This window comes from Vanacampus margaritifer, chromosome 1 (genome assembly GCF_051991255.1).
Source record: "Vanacampus margaritifer isolate UIUO_Vmar chromosome 1, RoL_Vmar_1.0, whole genome shotgun sequence".
Classification (NCBI taxonomy): domain Eukaryota; kingdom Metazoa; phylum Chordata; class Actinopteri; order Syngnathiformes; family Syngnathidae; genus Vanacampus; species Vanacampus margaritifer.
This window is the reverse complement of record NC_135432.1, coordinates 27,592,169-27,613,040: the sequence shown is the minus strand read 5'-3', so window position 1 is coordinate 27,613,040 and position 20,872 is coordinate 27,592,169. Positions and strand designations below refer to the sequence as shown.

The window sequence follows — 20,872 nt, the reverse complement described above, 5'->3', positions numbered from 1 at the left end:
ACATTTCTTGTGGAGTGGCAGTGATGTATCTTCTTATAATGTTTAAGTATGCACAACACAAATGTAGTTTGCTAAATGTGTACTGTTTATAATTTTATTCTAAAATCTAGATCTTTTTTTTTACTGCTTATTTCTGTCATTTTAATCCTAAATTTTAGTAACACTTTTTTTGTTTTGTTTTCTGCTCCGTGTTTCCTTTACTGAGGCTAGACATACATTTTACATTAGAAAAGGCTCATGGCACACCACCAAACAAAAATGTCACAAAAAGTAGATACACACTGAATGTAAAATGCAAGTTCTGCCATCTATTAGAAGAGCATTTAATTGTTGTGCCTGTCACTATTTATTGCTGGCAGAGATACATAATTGTAGGAAATAAATAATAATTTTGGGACCAATTAAATTAATTCAGATAATCTCCTGCATCATACAGGATGATTTACAATTAACAGAGGGAAAACAAAACAATGATGAAACAAAAACAGATTAAAAAAGTACCGGTAGCTTCCTTTAACGCAGTTAACAGAGCATGCGTGAGAAATGAAGGAAACAAACATACATACCGTAAACTTAGCACTTTAGAAGAAAGAGGTGAACTTCTTGCCAAAGCCGGATATAGCTGGGAATAATACAAGACAACGTAAGATTAAAATAATGACTAAAGAAACATTTGAAGAACACTTTGTGATGACAAATCAAATGACTATGAATGTGGCATAATGCAATGAATTGTTGAAAGACTTCATTGAATACCTTCTCCGAGTTTTCCAGCCTGCTCGGCAGCTGCTCCTGGCAGGATCTTGGACATTATGCTGTCTCCTTCCATGCCAGGCTGACCTGCTGCCGCACTGCCTATGCCGCCGGGCCTCGGAGCAGCTTTGGAGCCTGCCGGAAGATGATGATGATGACTGGTGAGTCAATGGGCAGCATGAAAGTCTATCTTTTCCGTGGATTTATAATGATGAGTTCTCTGAGGATTTATTTTACATTATTATTATGGAGTGGTTCATTATTTGTTACTTTTGTTATCCTCAGCAATATATTTTTGTATTTTTTATTTATTTACCATTGATGTAAACCAAGAAAATATGGAGAAGGGAGGGGAAAATCATTATTAGGTGCGCTCTGTTGAATTTTACAACGGCGTATTAAGGCCACGTATAAATATATATATATATTTTTTTTAGAGGGCGGAGGCAATATTCCGAAAAAAAACCTCGCAAATTTGCCACTTTATAAACTCGCAAATTTACGAGTTTTTTTCTCACAAATTTGCCACTTTATAAACTCGCAAATTTGTGAGTTTATTAAGTGGCAGATTTGGTGGTTAATGGGACACTGTTTATAAAATGAAAAGGCAGGATGGAGACGGATTCATTCTTAAATTAAAACTTTACTCGTCATTCACCGCAGCCGGAGCGACAAAACTTCCTGATCCCCTATCAGCTGATTAACACTATCCAATCAGATGCTAGCATACCATACTGTAGGTAAATGCAAGTGAATGACGCAGAGCAGCAGATTCGACACATCAATTTAGATACTTGTACAAAAAAATAGCAAAATGTATGACTGTGTAAATAATAATTCTGGAGACATAAATGTACAAGTAAATATACATTTGAACAAATTAACTTAAATGCTTGATCGTCCGGGTGTGGACCTTCATAATGCGAGGCGTCTTTGTCGCTGGCCAGTGGCCGTACACAACGGTACACAGGAGCGAATGCTTAGCATCATATGGTTAATCTATGCTAAAGCAATTACTATCTCCTTATTTGAAAACCCGACTGAAAAGTATTGGCACAAACAGTTGAGTAGTACGCTACGTGTATTTCTCGTAAGCTTTTGAGTTTTTTTTCTCGTAAATTTGCGAGTTTATATAGTATATATATATATATATATATTATATATATATATATATATATATATATATATATATATAAGTTTTCTTCTCGGAATAGTACCCCCACCCTCTTAAAAATATATATATTTATACGTGGCCCTAATACGCCGTCGTAGAATTTTGCTTGTTTTGTAGCTATTTTGTAGCTTTGTTTTTACTCTTTTTCATGTTCAAATCAAATCAAACTCAAAATCTCATGTGTCTTCCTTTCTTGTTATGTTTGAGTAGGGCTTTTATTTTAATTTTATTTTTTAACTGCCTTGACCCATTGTACTGATCTGGTCAGTTCCATTACATGAGCCACCCTGATTTGATGTAATTGATATCCTTCCTACCTACTTACCACTCATCTGAAGTTGTACAATTCGCATTGCAACCAATATTTTCGGGAACACTCAAAGGAGATTCATTAAGTGAGAAAACGTGTGTGTGCGTGTAAGTGTGCGTCACCTATGCCTGTGAGTGGCGGTTGAGCTCCTTTTGAGGCCATGACAGGCGCCGCCTTTGCCCCGATGGCTGTCACTGGAGGTGTATCAATCTTTGCCTGCAGAGAAAGAACGAGAGAAAGAGCTCATCACTTAGCAGCATTGCTGAAAACAGCAGGGCACAAATACTCTCCGCCATATGGACCCAAGTACGGCCTGCATTATTTCACTCACAGGAAGTGAAAATGGAAGCTATTAACAGCTCTTTGTTCATTCCTCCAGAGGAACATTTGAATGGTGATGTTTGAAGGGATTAAAGGTCAGGGATCAATTGAAGTTCTTCCACACCAAACTCATCCAAGTGTGCCCTCACTTTGTGAAGTTGGGCAGGAATGTTGATCTTGCCTATATGGACGCATACAGTCAGCCAAAATGACTTTGTGGACAGAAGAATTAAAAGTACATAAATGATTTCTTGCTCCTGATTAACTAATTGATTTAAAATGTGTCAAGACTTTAGTCGATAGTGCAGCTCCCATATGCACCATGCTGGCACAGACCAACTCAGTTCAATTCTATTGACTTCTTGAAACACAGGCCAGTGGGGCAGAGGAAAGCGGAGGAGGGATGCAAACAAAGAAGATACAGATAAAAAAAAAAAACTGGAGGCAGACAGAAGGAAGATGACAGTCAAAGATGATACTTTGCTCTTGTGTTGTGACAGCTAACTAAAGCAAATGGAAGGTGAAGTCAAAGCAGCAAAATGTCTGCTGAGTCATGAGAGCAGTTTGGTGTTGTGTCCTGTCACATTTTCCAGGCTGCTCTGACACAGCATTTCAGATTTTCCACTTTAATTTACTCTTGGTTTTATAAAGGTTGCCTGTGCTACATATTCCACAACAGTTGCATAAGTCACATGATGATTTTTCATTTGGCTATTTTGTTGATATAGGGAGACGGAAGGAAATGTATTGTTGAATGGGTGAAGGAACATACAATGGATGTAAAGGAAGTTTAAACGAGTATTGTTTACTCAAAACAACAATGGAAATATTTCTCCCCTACAAAACCAGTTTACCCATCTTTAGTTCCTGTACTCACCATGGGGGCAGTTGTTGTTCCCGTGGGACCTGTCTGCCTGGCCTGTCCCATTGGTCCACCCGCTGCTCCCATTTGCCCGGGTTTGGCCTGGCCCTGCCCCACTCCCATGCTTTGTCCTTGGGCTGGTGGCTGTTGTTGAGCACCCGTGATAGTTGGGGGCCCTTGCTGCCCCGGCCGAGCCGTTGAAGTTTGGGCTTGCTGTTGTAGCTGCGTCCTCTGTCCTGGAACACCATCGTTCTGGGAAACCTGACCAACCTGTCGCCCGGATCCCGTAGGGCCACCTGCAGGGCCCTGTCCCCTTGACGAAGAGCCAGACCTGGAAGTACCTAGTGAATGTTTTATATGAGAAAAAAAACAGACGTGACCATCTTTTTGTTCCAATGAAGCCGATTCCAAGTTAAGTTTGTATGCAGCAAATGCAGGAAGCAAACGTGGAAGAGGAAATTATATGAAAAATGTGAATGTGCAAAATTCTGAGATTTAATGAGTAGGCCTACATGACTAAGAACACAGCCTCACTGATGCCCTCAGGGAAAACATTCCTCCAAGAGGTCACGGTTGATAGATTTAATTAAAAACTGTTGATCCCCGTGGGGACACTTGATTGTAAGAGACCACTAAACTGCAATTGAACAAAAGATTTTAAACATTTCTGTCTGTTACAAAAAAAATAATAATCTAATGAGGATTTCAGTTACAATGAGGTTTATATTTATAGGAGATTTTAACTTCTGGCATGGCTCAGTGGTAGAGTGGTCTTCTCCCATCCGTGAGGTTGGGATTCATTCCTCACCCCTGGTGACCATGTCGAAGTATCCTTGAGCAAGACACTGAACCTCGACTTGCTCCCAATGGAACTGGCCGCACCTTGCGTGGCAGCAGTGTGTGAATGTGTGTGTGAAAGGGTGAATATGAGGCATTGTAAAGCACTTCGGGCACCATATGATGTTGTTCAAGCGCTATATAAAAAGCAGTCCATTTACCATTCTGTTAATTTGACTTAGTCATTGTCATTGCCAGATATTGTAGGTATACTTTGTTATTGCCTATACAGTCGCACAAGTTTGTAAAAATAAAAATAAAGCATCTATATATTGAATAGATGAAAATGTCAAGGATCTTTTGCAAAGTAAAGAGTTCTCTTGTCAACAGACAATATATCACCTAAACTTCATTACAGGATGAACAATCCAACCATTTTCTACAGTTGAGTTAAAAGTTACAGGTGAGCTGGAGTCTGTTACACTCTGGCTGGGTTGCTGCAGGCGCCAAATGATTGCCATATCACGGCATCGGTGCAGTGGTGCCGCACGTCTTGCCAGTGCAGCCTCCCATTTTTTTCAATCAGACGCCTACTAATTGTTATGCCCCTCCTGCACAGTAGGTAGCGCTATGTACCACAATATATTGGAATCCATCTCAATAAGAGTCTGGAGAAGAAGAATCTGCCGAGTCCCATCAAGACACTTCATATCAGTGCATCAAGATGGAACGTTTTTGGCAATGTCATGTTGGTTTCCCCGTGAGATGTGAGTGTCTTAAAATATCTTTTATATTCAGATAGATTGTTTTGAACGGAGATCAATAAGTTAACGTTGTTTGTACAAGCTAAAAATAAAATAAAAGCATGAGCTGAATGACGAACAAAGACGTCAACCAGGAAATAGAAGTACGGAGCGGCCTTCCAAATTAAAAGCATATATTTCAAAATAAGATATTTAAACATCACACACAAAACAACTTGAAGAATACAGCTTAGCACTTACTCACTTAGTATATATGCCCTAATGTTTTTAGTCTAGAAGTGGGGGCTTTAATAGCAGGATTTAACAACACTATGTGGTTGTAAATAAAGTGCTAGGAGTAACAAATTTCTTATTTTATTTCATAGGGTGTGTGGAAAATTAAACAAGAAAATATTACTTGTTCCTTAAACAAAACAAATTTAAATTTTCAAACAAATTGCAAAATTCATTCATGTTAAACACTGTTAATTGTTCATTGTTTGAATATTGTAAATTTTGTCCAGCACATTATGGGCAAAAATCTCTTGTGTGCTATAATCCATCCATGCATTTCCTTAACAGTTTACATGTGCTATAATATGTACTTAAATACAGTATATTTCAACATTTAGAGACTCCGTTGGAAATTAATTGTTTATAAAACAAAAGTATTTGGCATAATTTTTGGATATGCATACTAAGTATCCTTGGCCCCTCCCTGGTCCCCCCATTTATAAAAGTCCGGCTCCGGCACTGGGCACGAGTAGACAAACAATGGTTCACACTCACGTTTACACCTATCGCCAATTTATAAAGGGTTCTATCAAGGAGAAAATCCACACAAACTTAGGGAATAACATGCAAATTCCACACTGAAAGGCCCAACCCATGATTGGAACCCAGAACCTTTTCCAGACAGGAATGCAAGCTACATTTAAAATTGTTCTAAAATATTCTTAGAAACACATTTTTAGGGTCACTTTTCAAAGAGAGCCACACAATTCCCCCCATGTACCTGGTGGCTGGCCTTGCATGTCGACTTGTTGCTGAGACTTGCTGCGAGATGATCGGTGTGGATCCCCTTGCCTAGAAGATCTCTGGCTATGATGGTGGCCAGACGGATCCCGAGAGTAGTCCGACGAGTGGTAGGCTCCAGACCTTGAATCACCACGTCTTCCCGATGATGAAGATCGCCCTGAAGGGTCGTGCCGCATGGACGGGTCTTTGGGGTGGCCCTTAGATGACCTAGAGGACCTTGGTTCATCTGAATGACGTGACGAGGATGAGTGCCGACTTGAGCTGCCATGATGCCGGTGGTCACGGGAGGACGAAGAATGTCGTCCTCCTTGGCCGTACTCATCCTGAGGCCACAGGTCCTCCTCTGGAGGCTCATCATAATCGTGATAGGTGTGTTTAACACCATGACGACTCCTTCCAGACGAGTGGCTGCTGCCGTAGTGCCGAGAACTGGAACGTGGTTTCTCAAACCAGTCTGTCTCTTCTTGGCCCAGATGGTAGGCTTTGGAAACCGAAAGCAGATCACAGTCAATCTCCATGTCGTTCGGAGACAGCGGCATGCAGGCTGAGAAAAAGAAGGAAGACCACCCACATGCCAAAGAAAAGTATAAGAAGAAGACACAGTAAATCAAAATAATACAATTATACCCATGCAGAGTACAATTTACTTCACTTTCACGGTACAAGACTGTAACTACAGTAGATAAAATAAACACTGCAAAAACGTCTACTGAGAAAACTATATAGGAGCTATCTTTCCATAACCAAGGATAAGCCAATCATATTGGGTAAAAGAGATTCCTGAGTATGCAACAATTACATTTGACTGAGGTTGTTCTTCCAAAATGATAGACTATTTTGCAGTGCAGTCAGAATTGAGAAATGAAAACATGTATAAAATATCAATGCAAAAGACATACACTAGATTACGATAAAACCCTGTTAAACAATTTGCATTGGTGGCGTGCAAAGAAGACCTTCCAAGGGAATCAGAGTGGTGCGAACGAAGAAAACGACCACGCCGGAGAACCATGCGTGTACTGGACAAACAGATGACCAGACGAACAGGCGGCGGGACGGACAGGCAGGCAGACAGACAGACAGCAGTCCACTGAAATGAGAGCTCCAAGTGACTCTCAGGAAGAAGAAAACATTGGCATGCAACAGCTAGCTCTGCCTCATTTTCTTCTCTTTCTCTTTTCTAAGCCTATCCATTGGGTGGGTGGGGGACATTTAGATAAATGGTGGGGGCAGTAGTAGGTAGTGAGATCGTGGGCATTCAGCTCCCACAATTACCTTCACTGTCTGACACAGCACAATGATAATCGTCTATTATGTATGTATCATCCGACTTGTAGACATGGGTCCGGGGAAGGTCCCGTATGTGGTCTTGCACATCTGGCAGAGAGTGACTGGAACCATACTGGCCGTAATAGTAATGATATCTACTGCTGTGACTGTCATATGGGTCGGGACCTAAGCTTGATGATCGCCCGGAGCCCATGAATCTCCCAAGGGGACTGAGCGGGCTCTCCTCTTCAGAGTACTGCCTGGTCGGGTGGCGCCCCCGGCTATGGCCAGATCGGTAGGGGCGGTCATCCCTCTCATAGGATCTGCTGCGGTACCCAGAGTAGTCTCTGGCTGCAATCTTGTCCATGCCGTAGCCAGTAGAACGTGAGCGGCCGGTGGAAGTGTAGTAAATCCGGTCATCCTCCTCTCCCATTGTGCCAAAGTGTCGATTGCTATGGGTGATGCCACCGCCAGTGTCGTAAGTACTCCTCTTGAAGCCGTAGTCCTCTATCAGTTGACGTCCTCGGATGTGGGAGGAGGGGTAACCCCCACCAGCTGCTGAAGAATAGGAGGCCAGGTCTGCCTCTACATCCCGAGCCTCCTCAATGGGGGAGAATTTGGATATTTTCTGCTCCATGCTGCCCAGTTTCCTGTGCTTGCTGCGTTTGGTGGACATGACAGCTGGAGCCAAAAGGCTTCTGGGGGACGATGATTTCTGCACGCCAGATCGGAAGCTGCCATGTTTGTAGTCGTAGTCATAGTAATAGGAGGATCCCCCACCCATGCTAGTGCTCACGCTGCTGCTGCCCCCTAGAGGTCCGTGCCTGTAGCTGCTCTTACCCCTGCCATGGTGGTCGTACAACTCTTCCTGCATCGCTGCTTCCTCCTCGGGTGCCCTGCCGTACATGGCGCTGCCAGTTCCCCCACGCGTCGTGCTGCCAATGGTGCTGCTGTGGCCATGGATGTCGCCAGGGTAACGCCCCGTGCCGCTGTGATGCATCATATCCCCTGTTGTCGTGCCCAGCCCGTTTTTTGCCGTCAGCTCACTTACATCATCTATCATCATGTAGTTCCTTGGGATGTTTTGTTCTAAACCAGGTGCCCCGTACATGCCATCTGCCGTACTGTAGGTGGAGGGACTATCCACAGCGTGTCCATAGGCATTGGAAACTGTTGACGTGTACTGTCCATATGAGCTGGCTGTTGTTGCTGTGTAGCCATACGCATTAGCAGTGGTTGTGGTGTACTGGCCATACGAACTAGCTGCGGTTGATGTATACTGTCCATAAGTGCTAGGTGGAATGGTAGAAAACCCACCGTAACTACTGGACACCGTTGCTGAGCCATAGGGTCCATAGTTGGCCATGGTTGTTGTTCCGGTGTATTGACCAAATGAGGCAGCTGAACTGGAATAGGCGTCTTGTGCCGTGGTGGTAACCACAACTGTAGGGTTGCTGATGGTTTCATAATTGGTGGGCATCTTGTGCTCCAGATCAGCCAGGGACGTTTGCCTGGACCTTCCTTGATGCACTGTCAATATATCTGTTTGCGGTTGCCCAGGGTAAGGGCCACTCTGGCTGGGGTAAGAGGACACAGCACTCGGATAAGGTGAGCTGTGGGTGGGGTATGGGGGCTGACCAGGTGGTGCGGGCCCAAAACCTGTGTGCCCTGTTTGGGGCTGAGGTTGCGGAACACTTGGCAACCCTATGTCTGTTTGAGGGTATGGGGGTTGAGTTTGGGGGTAAGTGTGGGAAGAGTATGAGGTTTGAGATTGGTAGGATGGTCCCGAAGGGTGAACATGACTCTGGAGGGGAGCCGGCTGTGGTAAGGCCTGGGACTGAGACACTGTTGGGTAAGGAGTTTGGTTGAATGTTGAGGACTGGAAGGGTAAACTTGATTGAGTTGGTGCTGCCGGTTGGCTCTGGGGGTATTGAGAGTGGAAAGATGATGTAGGCGTGTACTGAGTTGCTGGGTTCAGATCATTGCTGAACTGGCTGAGAGGAGCAGTACTTGGTCTTGTTGTCAATAGTCCATTGGTCTCATGTGATGCAGCTGCCGCTGCCAATCGTAGGTTGTTCAACTCACTATCAGACATATAGTCCCGAGCATCACCCATACACCTCAGATAAGCAATATCCCTCCTCTCTCGCTCCTTGACTAGAGTCTCTTTCCTTTGGTGGATCCCTAGCTCGAGGTATCTCAGCTTAGCATCAATCTCCTTCTCCTCCTCTTCCAGTTCAGCTTGCTGCTTTCTCAGTTTTGTTGATTCTTGCTCCACTGCCTTCAGCTCATGGGTGAGGTCTTTGAGGAGGCTGGCCTTGGCGGCTAGGCCAGACCTGGAGCTGGGCTTGAGGCTGGGCACGGATGGCAAGTAGACCTGTTGGAGGGCAGGTGTCATCAGGGGCAGATGAACCGATGTAGTCGTCTCTTCCGGAGGAGGGCTCGGCAGGGTTCTCTTGACCTTACGGAGAAGCGAGCTCTGATGAAGGGCGGCCAGCTGTAGGATGAGAGACAGGGTGGGGTGGAAGAGCAGTACAAGAGAGAGACAAAGACAACAAAACATGAAAAGGAGTAAAATTAGAAGAATAAGAGGGTGTGATTATTAGGATGATAGGCAGGTTTGGCAGTTGGCAAGAGATACAATGTAAAGAACATAATAGGGTAAAACATATTGAAAGATGTATAAAGAGGTGTGAATAATGAAAAATAGAAAACATCATTATGGCACGCAGGATGGAAGATGGAAACAGAAAATAATCAATGCAAAGTAATTCAGAGAAAGAAGAAGGAAAATAAATAAAAGTGGGGGTGTTAGAGGAATATGGATTACACAGGTATGATAAATTAGAATTGGGAAAACAGATAAATATCACATGGACAAGAAGAAGGAAAACTCGAAGAATACGTTCAGGGAAATAAATATATAAGGAGACAAGGGAGACGCATAGACAAGAAGACAAAGACAAGAAAGAACAAGGGGTTGCGTTAGAAGACACGAGAAAAGGAAAAAAAGGCATAGTTGTAAAAGAAAAAGCTTGCATGCTATAATGAAAATAGAGTAGAGAAGACCAGCAGTTGACATATCTCTAACTAGAGAATGAAACTGGGCAATAACATTAAGGAAATTAGGGTTCAGAGTTTCAAACCAGAACTGGGCAAAACCCAAAAATACATAATCTGAGAAGGACCGTCTGTACTGACCAGAGCCAGGTACGTGTATTTCGTTGAGACTTGGCGTCATAAAGCACTCACCCAAAATGTGGAAGCGCTCGCCAAAAGGCGGGCATCCGTCAATGACGGGCTTATGTAATGACGTTTTGCTCAGCTCTGTTTAAAAAATCTCTGGTTGGATGATTGAACAGTCCCAACAAGATTTTTCCCCATTTTCCCTTTTCCAAATCACATCCAACTGTTCCAACCGCTTTACTTTTTCATTGACTTCATTCTCGTAATATTCTTGTATTCTCATTACAAATACATTCAGTCAATGCCTGAATATTTTGTTTTATATTGAAACAATTCAGATCAATAACTCTTTTTACCATTGTGGTTCAGATCACAATTTTTTTTTGCATTTAGGCATTTATTTTTCTAACCAATCAATTAAAACTAGCAGCTACCAGACATCTCTTTCAGTTTTAAATGGACTGTTGCTTTTAGGATTATCAAGGTAATGGAAGCTGTTTTGTAAGATGCTGTCAGAACCTTGTCCTGCAATTTGTCCTCTGTCAGAGATTAGCTCCAGTTTCTTAGGTTTGCTTGCTTCTCTCAGGCAAATTAATGGTTCTGAAGACTCCTTTCTCATATAAATAGTCTTTTCCTCAGTAGACATTATAGCAATATATGACTTGCAATGAAATATTATCCGAATACTGTAATACTTTGAATGGTGAAGTGACATTAATTGCCACTGCTTCATTTACTAATTACTTCCAATGCAATGTCACAAAGCTGGTTATTTATACTCTGTTTATTCCAAGAAAAATGTTCAATGTTTTTCCCAGCAAACTATAAGACCTGTTGATACAAGATCTTGGGTTGACGCCTGGAAGAATTTTGATATTATAAATTAGTATTTATGGCATTATTGAAATTAGACGACATCTGGATTAATATTATATCCAAATTCCAAACTCTTTAAAATCTATTTGAATTGTGCATGAATTATAATAATAATAATAATAAGAAGAAGAAGAAGAATAATAAAGGAATAAACAACCAACAACCAGTGGAGTTCATTATTCTTCATGGATTGTCATTATTGTCACCATTAATTGAGAGACTTTACCTGGTTCTGGAGTGCTTGTTGTTGATAGAGGGACAGCCTAGCCTTGGTGTGCTCATCAGTAGTAGGACTAAGAGATTTGGGATCTGACATGGACCTTTGGGTGCTCTTGATTGGTCTGGGCATGGAGGGATGCCTCTGGGGGGACTCTGCAGTGTACGCTTTCTGCTGAGGTGTGACATGGGCCTTGTTCAGCCTCTCACTCGATAGTGAATTCTCCAACAGGCGATGAGGTGACACCGGGGAGACAGGCGAGTAGAGGACCTGTGGGGATTTCGGGACTGTCTGCTGCTGCCGGATGATGCTAGAGATGGACTCATTGTGCAGGTGGTTGTGGGGCTGGTAGTTAATGTCGAGCGGGTCGGGACGTCGGCGCTCAAACTTGGCGGCATTTGCTGTCATATGCTGCTGGTGGCGCTGCTGTGTCAAAATGTCAGTGGAACCAGATTGTTGGATTCCGCTGCTGGTGGAGGAAGAATACGGGCTCACTGTGGTTGGTATACTGAGCTGGGGAGCGACAACACCTTGTGACTGGGCTTCTGGGTCAGTTTGGCATGCTAACGACTGTCCCTTATTTGTCCGTTCAGGTCCTGAGATGTAGTGCACAATCTCCACTTTATTTGGGTCTGGTAATGTCACATGGATTGCAGGCGAAACTCTTCCAAGGTGCTCCACTTCAGTTTGGCAGGACATTTCCCTGATGGTTTGGATGGCTATGCTGGAGGATACCATCTTCGAGGCGCTGGTTTTGTTGTCGGTAGTTCCGCTGCCAGTGGCACTGGATTCGGAATGTCGAGAGTAACGGGAGCGTCTTCGGCGGACCGGCTGCCCTGTTTCAGCCTTGTCCTCATCATCATCCGTCTGAACGGAGCAGTCCACGCTGCGACCACGCCGCCTGGTTCGATGACGCATCATGTACCTTGTGATGGGGAGAGGAATTCAACAATTTTTTTGAAGGAGATATTTTTTCACAATTCAATAGTTACCTCAAGGATCAAGACCAGGTGTGGCAAACTGCGGTCCTCAAGGGCCGGAGTCCTGCAGGTTTTAGAGGTTAGGTTTCCCTACTCCAACTGCAGCTGATTCCAGTTAATAGGATCATTATCAGGCTTATGCAGAGCTTGCTGATGAGCTGATCACGAGTCAGCTATGTTGGAGGAAGGAAGCATCCAAAACCTACAGGACTCTGGTCCTTGAGGCCGGGGCTTGCAACCCCTGATCAAGACCAATAGAACACTCTACAACCCATTTTTCATCTTTTATTTTTTTTATTTTACCCCTCTTAACTCAGCCTATTTTATTTGACTGGTCCTATCTCATGCAAATAAGTCAGTTCAACCAGCCTTACTCTACTACTGGGCCAACTTTTGCAACCATGAAAACTGGGGCAGTGGTAGCGAGTTGTGACAAGGCTGCCACTACTAACCCATAGTATATCCAACCTACTGTATATATCCAGTGAAAACATGATTAACATTTTTTTTTTATACATATTTGTCCTGTTCAACTCCATGGTTATGCAGAATGGTGCATCCGTGTGTCTTTTTATGCTGAAACAGTTTTTCTGTGCAATAAGTTTGTAACAACTCCTCTGTGGTTGTTTATCTTGTGGTTTTTATAGAAAATGCAGGTAATGCAAATGTGGTATGGCGAAAGATGCGAGAACAGGACAGAATAAAAAATAAAAATAACAGCAGCAGAAAAAACATACCAGAATAAAATGGTATAAGACTACTAATATGTCACATGACAACAAGCCTCAAGCCAGCCATCACCCCCACACACCCCCAATTTATTGACAGTGTTTCAATTGACTTTCCCCTTTGTTTGAAAATGTTGTATTTGGGCTTTTTAAATGTTTTGATATAAAACATTTGTGGTTTGTCCTAACTTTGTGCTTACCTGTAAATTGACACAAAAAATTCAAATGAACACAAACGCTTAATACTTTTAAACACTAAAATAGACCCCCCCCCCCCTCCCCTATTCATACAGACAGACACATTCTTAAAGGTATACCTCTCCTCCCCATCTTCTTCATCTGTCTGCACACAACTGTCCACATTCCTGCGAGGGGAAACATGGAAGCTGACGCCTTCTCCATCCAAGCTGTCTCTGCTCAGCCTGGTCATGGAGCTGTGTTTCCTCATGTTGCTCTGGTTCTCAACATGCTCCTCATGGCTCCTCAGACACATCTCTGACGAGGAGTTGGGGAGGGAACGTGATCCAATTTGATGGTCAGTATGAGGATGTAGAGGCTGTCCATTCACATCCATCTGCAATAGGAGATCAACTGCGGTCACTTGATGCAAGGCTTACAATAGCCAGGATGTAGTGTATTTGTACAACTGTAATTATCATTGTGGTTTTTTCCAAAGTTGTTGTTGATCCTCACCTGCACGTTCTGGACCGCTGCGGCTGTTTTCTGTCGCTTCTGTTCGACAAGCTGCTGCTGGAGCTGTTGTTGTAAGGACTGAATCTGGTCGAGCTGGGACTTCTGCTGGGCAAGCTGTTTCCTCTGGACCACAAGTTGTTTCTCTCGTTCGTTTTGCTGCTGTTGCAGAACCTAAATTGTAGAAACAGAAAGAAATCACGCATGGGCAGGAAGCAAAAGTTGGTAAGTACTTACGAATGAGAGTTGTGTGATAATGAGGTTAAGGGGAGAGGTGGATCGGAAAAGAATGGACTAATGTAAGAAAAAGATTATAGTGAAAAGCACACAAGGTTTCTTAGACTTCTGCAAATCTGGTTGAAAAAATGATAATCAAATAATAATAAAAAGAAATCACAAGCCTCCTGAAACATAATGTGGCATGGAGTTAACGTGGATGGGTTAGAATAGGCCTAAACTTCTATGTATTGCCAGAAAACAAGAATGGAAGTACAACATAAAGTACAGCATCTGCAGATAAGTGCGAGTGCCAGTCAGGTAATGCTTGTAAGAAAATATTTAATGGAGTTTTTTTTTATTGCATAAATGACAGGCTGTTGCAAATAAAAGTGCTTGGGGTTTTGCTGCTACTGGAGGCTATGGGATGCAGAAACATTCTCTTGCTGATTTTTGGGTCAAGCAAAGCTTCCACACCTGTTTAACAGAGTTAACTTGAAAGATTTTCAACTGCTTGTTCTATTAAAAAAGAAGACAATTATGTTAGCTCAGCTGTTAACGCTTAAAGCAGAGCAATATAAAATGTGTCAGCACTGCCCGTTTTTTTAACATGTTGAAAATGAATGATTTGCACATGTACCACTTAAAAAATAAGAACAAAAACAAAATCAACATTCATTTCACATCACACGTTAGACATGCAGGATACTGTATAAGCATTTACACCCTCAGAAGAGAATTGTAAACCATACAGTGATATTTCAACAATGCAAGTTATGGCAGAAAAATAACAATAAAATAATAATTTGATTGAAAAACAAAGTCAAATCCATCATTGTTGGTTTACTGTATTCAGGTGCATTAATATATGTAGCCACATACGTTTAATAGAATTGATAATTTCCCCCGTTAACAATTAAAATGTGTAACGTATGTTAAAAGGGGTAGGACCTGATAAGTTTATGCTTCTTCCTACTCCTTTTCGAACATGTATGTGTAAATGTGTAGCTCATGATTGGGTGAAACACTGTGAAACTTTCTTATGTTGCTTTTGTTGCTTTAATGTTGTGTTTGTTGTTTTATATGTTTTGTATATTTTGTCTTTCCACAAGTACTTTTATAATCAATCTGTTTTTCTTCATATACATGTACAAAATAAAATTGGGAAAAAAATATTCTCATGATGCATGCAAACATTGTTTCAGTACCATACAATTCAATGGAAAACTGTGACAGAGACAGAATCAACTTAATTAAAGACATCAGAAAAAGGAAAAAAAAAGCCTTGCAACCCCAAAACACCTCAAATCTTTGCATTGTACTTCCTGTTTTTCCTTATACCTGTTCCTTGATGTTCTGCAGCTCCTGTAATTCTCTCTGCACCAGAATATGCTCCTTGTCCCTGTGTAGCTTCAGCTCAATCCTTTCTCGTTCTAGCTCTTCCTGTAGACGCAGTTGCCGGAGTTTCTCCAGCTCTACGCGCTCCCTTTCCATCTGCAGAAGCTGCTCCTGCTGCCGATGCAGCCTTTCTGCCTCAGTTTCACCTTCTTTGTGTATAGCACCGGGTGGCGGGAAGGGAGGTAGACCCCCTGCTACTGGTAAACCGCTAGAAGAATCTGGAGGGCCGACTGATGTGTAACATTGAGCAGTTGTTGCCTGTGTCTGTTGTTGTTGTTGACTGTTCAGGTGCGCTTGGGACATGTTTAGCGGTTGATGCTGTGGGTCAGTTGATGTGATGTCAACAGAAGAAGAGGTTGTTACAACACCACCTTTACCAAGGTAAACTGGTTCATTTTGGATTGTAGAGGGGGTAGCTGCCATGGGAACAGATACTGGGGCACTTGCTGCCGCTAAGGTTGTTATCGCATCAGCAATAATGGCAGAGGTTGATGTCGTTTGGAGAAGACCTGGTCCAGGGTAACGTATTGGCGCTTGTCCAGATACAGACATTCTGGGAGTCGTTGGTAATCTGGTGAGACTAGAGAGGGGCACAGGTGTCATGTTGGGGGATGGATAAGGCCTGTAAACCCCTCTTAGTAGTGGTCGAAGAACAGAAGCGGGCTGAGTTGTGATAGGTAAGGTAGAGGCAATGGGTGTCTGAATGGTGGAGTAGATCATTCCATCTGAGGAGCGAATGGCTGCAGGGTACATGGCTCTAAGACTGGCCTGCCTGGCATTGATGAGGTTAGCAAGCGCTTGGTTGTGGGATAATGGCTTCCCATCCAATCCAAAAAGCAGATTTTGTCTCAAGCCAAGACCAGCTGATAGTCTCGAGGTTGCTGGGCTGGTTCCTCTCCCCAGACTCCCAAACTGCATAAGGTCGGGGTTGCTTCCATAGCGATCAATTGAATTGAGTGCGGCACACATTCGGCTGATCTCTCTTGCAGTTGTGGCACTGTACTGCGCTAAATTAGCTTCCTGGAAATTGGCAATGTCACGAGCAGAGTAGCCATAGTCTGAATTGATGTTAGACAATGAATTGTATCGCCTTATAGGCAATGTTGGGGCAGGGAGTTCTCCTCCATGACGCAAATCTGTGTATGAGCCATATTGCATTCCAATATACCCCCCATAGCCATGTTTTACAGCATTTAGATCCACTGCAAGTTCTCCTTGGGATTGAAAATGTGGTTCTAGTTTGAAATTATATGATTGTAGCCCTGCCTCAGCCAGGTTTGTATCAGACATTGAAGGTTGAAGCCTACCAGGATAAGGCAATGTGTAGGACTTTTGTCCTTCCATTGGATATTCACGATATCTTGCAGATTGTCTCTCTTGATCAGAATCATAGGAAAGAGGTGGAGCGGAAGGAGGTCTTATGCCCTCTTTCTCGGAAGCACCAACACAGCTTCCACCAAAGGGGAGTCTGTATACAACATCACAGCAAGCTGGTTGGTTGTCAGGTTTAATCTGGCCTCCTGAGAGATCTGCAGCATCCTGTCCTTCCTCAACTTTTACAAGCTGGGTCACTGCCCTGAGCTGCTCTTGCCCACCATCTATCTGTACTACCACACTATGTGGTGTCTTTCCACCTGTTATCATGCCAGGTGGACTGGACGTTCCTTTCAGCTCAATGGGCCCGATGCCATAAATCTCGGGGTTGATGACTGGCGATACAGCACTGACAACAGCCGAGGCAGTGCTAGTCTGGCTGACCATCAAGTCTTTTTTCAGCAAGGGAGAGACCTGTCCAGAAAGGTTATACCTAGCTAAAACAGAAGCCTGTTGCTGTTGTTGTTGCATATGATGATGTTGCTGCAACTGCTGCTCAAGAAGCTCTTGTTGCATCTGCAACTTCTCTTGCTGTTTTTGTAGTTCTCTCTGTTGAATACTAAGATCTTCAAGTTTCGCATCAATTTTTGGTATTGATGGGTCCATTGGAGGTGATAGAGGGGGTTTGTTCTGGGAAAAACACACAGCTGAACCCATGCCCTGACCTAAATCCACTCTGTTTTGATAGGGATCGCCATAGACCATTGGTTGTTTGGGCTGGGACATAAACATGGAAGCCGCTACAGTTACACTCACAGTAGTTGGTGTGATGATCTCCTGGGCATTCAGGTTCATAATCAGTGGCTGTACAATTGTTGACTGTCTGCTCCCCTCTGTTCCACCATGGTATTTTCTGCTTTCAGTGGCTAGAGAGGTGAGATCCATTCCTTGATCAGTCATGATGATAGGAGCAGGTTTGGTGGCTGTTCTGAGGTCCACAACGCTTCCACCTTGGATCATATGGCCCTGTTCCACCCTAGAGGTGCCTGGCACTGTAGATATGCGGCAGAGGGAGATATTATCCATAGAAATGGAACCTCTTGTATAAGTACTGGCCGTGGTAACCATACTTGTTCCAACATTTACCTTTTCTATTCTTTGTGTTCTGTAGAAGCTGCGTGGAGGTGAATGTTGGTAAGGTGGCGTATCTGGAGGGCTATCACATGGTGAATAAGAATCAAATGTAGATTGACGGCTAAATCTTGTGGGGGAAGAGAGAGGCGATGTAGCCGTGTTGACAGTCGTTGGACGAGCCGGACTTGCAGGTGGAGAGTATGGCACATCCTGGGAAGACTGCTGCCGGTAGAGCCGTGGGGAGACCGATCTATGTGAAGTTTGGGTTCCCTGAGCCATCACTGGAGAAGTAGGCCCAGAACCTCCAGAGTCTCTTCGTAGTGCAGAATTGAAAGTCTGTGTGGAAAACTCAGCTGTAGCCCTCCTGGAGGGTGAGTGGGTGGGACTTTGTGGTGGTGGGGATGGAGAAAGAGGAGGGCTGGTGCTCCTGTAATAAGTTGTATACTTTGGAGAGCGTGGCTCATTGATTCGCTCATTAGCAGTTGTCGGGCTATCTCGACCTGTTCCACCCCGAGAGTCCCCTACTCTTCTGGTGATGACCTCTCTTTGACTATAGGCTTGGGTAATCTCTGCAATCTTGCTGCATACACTTGAGACTGTAGCTGAAGATGTGGCAGGACTTGTGTGTCTGTTATACATAGAAGACTGGGTGGTTGTTATAGTGTTGCCTGTACTCGTTTGAGAAATAGTTATAGCATCTCTAGCATAAACTCCATAAGCTGCAATTGTAGTGGCAGCTACTGTTGGGGTTATTCCATTTTTTCCCGCTTGGTTTTTTAATCTGTCTTTGTGTCTGTCCTTTGAGGCAAAGTGCTGAGTTACTCTAACATCAGGGATGCGTCCCGTTTCAGCAAAAGTGGCAGGAGCGGAGATCTGGGTCGGGCTGGTTCCTGGAGTCAGAAGTGCATTGCTTTGCTCAAGAAGTTTTGCAAAGGCAGAACCTGTGTCGAGAAATTGTTTGTCTGGGTAGGAGCTCTCAATCTCTACTTGCTCATCAGTGGCCAGCTGCATTTTAGTGATGTTCTGAGATGTTTGTCGAATCTCCTCGTAAATATCATTTTCTATCTCAACCGCGTCATTGTCATATCCCGCTTGCTCTTGCTCATATTCATACTCTTCATCATAACCTTGTCCATTAATATCTTCTTCATAGTACTGGCCGTGTCTTACTGGAGACGACTGCTGCTGTTTCTGTTGCTTTTGAAGCAGCTCTGCCTTCCTCATCATCTCTTCATAAACCTCCTCAGCACTCTTTAATGGCTTGGAAGTGGATGATGGCGCTATTGTGGTTGTGATCGATGATTTCTCAATTGGTGAATAAAGGGACATAAAGGTGGGAAGGTTGTACTCACTGCCTGACTTGTAAAGTTTGGACTCATAACCCTCAGCTTCTGAATCCAGACTCTGAGGGGAGTATTCAGAGGCAGAGGAACGATGAAGTTCTTCCATTTCAGCAGCTTGTCTCAGTTCCTCTGTTGGAGAAGCATCTTCAATGGGTGATAGATTACTGGGTGGTGTTTTAGACCTTTCCCTACGTCGTTGAGCTCTTAGCTCCTCTTTATCCCGCTTGGTCTTGCGTGCTGTGCTTCGGATTCTTTGTTGTTCAACCTCTCTCATCTTCTCCTGCTCTCTCAGGAGTTCCTCTTCCTCTCTCAGTTCATCTTCTTCTGAAGAGTCTTCAATTGTCGGAAGGAGAGGGCCGTGAGAGCGATGCCGCGCTTTCCTTTGTTGCTTAGCCTCTTCCAGTCTTTGTCTCCTGCTGGGACTACTGTCACTGTCCTCTTCCATTGATGAGATGGATGTAGGAGACTGGCCTGACCCGTAAGAGGATGCAGAAGTCGGTGGAAGAGTGGAAGAGTAGTCGCCCCGAGAGCGCTCTTCAGGAGAGCCGGTTAGACTTTCCATCTCCAGTTCGGGTTCTCGATCAAGGCTTAAGTCATTTTCATTACTGAGCTCAATGTCTCGGCTGTAGCTGTTGGTGTTATTCAGTTCAATGGTTTTGAAGCGCCTCAGACCACCTTGTGACGCCATCAGATCTTCTTCACCCTCTTCCACTGAGCTTTTGTAAACATCAGTGGAGCTTTTTGTTTCCTCTTCAAAACTGCTAGAGTGGTGCTGTAGACGGCGTTTCTCTTTTGCTGTATCAGATATGATGTGCTTGTGGTGGCTTTTCTTTCGCTGGTAGCCATATCCTTCATCTTCCTCATCTTCATCTTCCTCCATCTCTTCCTCCTCGTCATTTTCTTCATCAGCACTCATCTCCATTATCTGTCTCCTCATGAACTCCTCATCTGTCATCTCTGTGGGCTCAACTTCCTTTTCCTTCTTTTTCTTTTCCTTATTCTCCTCCTTCCCTTCTTTTCGTTTACCCTCCCAGTCTCCTCCGTCTTCTTCTTCTTCCATTATGTCTTCAAGTTCCTCATCCGAGTCATATGCATCTGGTGGGATTGACAAAGAGCGTGGGCGCTGCTTGCCTCTGTCATCTAAGTCTCTATCCCTGTGCTTCCTTCCTCTTCTGTCCACTTTGTCCTCGGAAAGGCTCTTCTCCAGCAAAGGCCTCATGGAGCTTTCTAATTTGGTAATTTCTGAAGGACTTGGTGGGGAGCCCCGCCCACTGCTGATGCCCCTTTCACTCAATTTCATCTCCTCCTCTTGAATTAGTCCCGTAATTTCACTGTGGGAGCTGGAGATGCCGTCGGAGGAGTAACCGGTATCACTGAGGCTCTGTGGGCTGCGTGACAAGTCATGTGTGCTGTTTTTTGTTTCCTAAAGAGAGAGACAAAAAAGAAGTCTTTAAGGTCTCAATGGGATAGATACACTTTGCATGCACTAGATGCCACCAATATTCCCAAATCCTATTTGATCCAAATCTAAAACGTGTCTGCA

At 43.8% G+C, this 20,872-nt stretch overlaps 1 protein-coding gene across 5 annotated transcripts in view; it reads right to left on the bottom strand.

The window, feature by feature from the left end:
• bsna (bassoon presynaptic cytomatrix protein a) overlaps positions 1–20,872 on the bottom strand; it is a 97,554-nt gene that overhangs the window by 9,468 nt on the left and 67,214 nt on the right. For 2 of the 5 annotated variants that reach the window (XM_077544523.1, XM_077544550.1), the window contains 10 exons: positions 15,482–20,752; positions 13,928–14,098; positions 13,552–13,808; positions 11,536–12,451; positions 7,254–9,744; positions 5,956–6,522; positions 3,436–3,761; positions 2,360–2,453; positions 757–888; positions 567–622 (listed from right to left, as the gene is read on the bottom strand). In XM_077544523.1, coding sequence (XP_077400649.1) covers positions 582–622; positions 757–888; positions 2,360–2,453; positions 3,436–3,761; positions 5,956–6,522; positions 7,254–9,744; positions 11,536–12,451; positions 13,552–13,808; positions 13,928–14,098; positions 15,482–20,752 — 10,266 coding nt within the window. In that variant the 3' untranslated portion in view covers positions 567–581. The remainder of the gene's footprint in view (positions 1–566; positions 623–756; positions 889–2,359; positions 2,454–3,435; positions 3,762–5,955; positions 6,523–7,253; positions 9,745–11,535; positions 12,452–13,551; positions 13,809–13,927; positions 14,099–15,481; positions 20,753–20,872) is intronic. The other 3 variants (XM_077544532.1, XM_077544540.1, XM_077544562.1) reach the window with 3 other exon arrangements.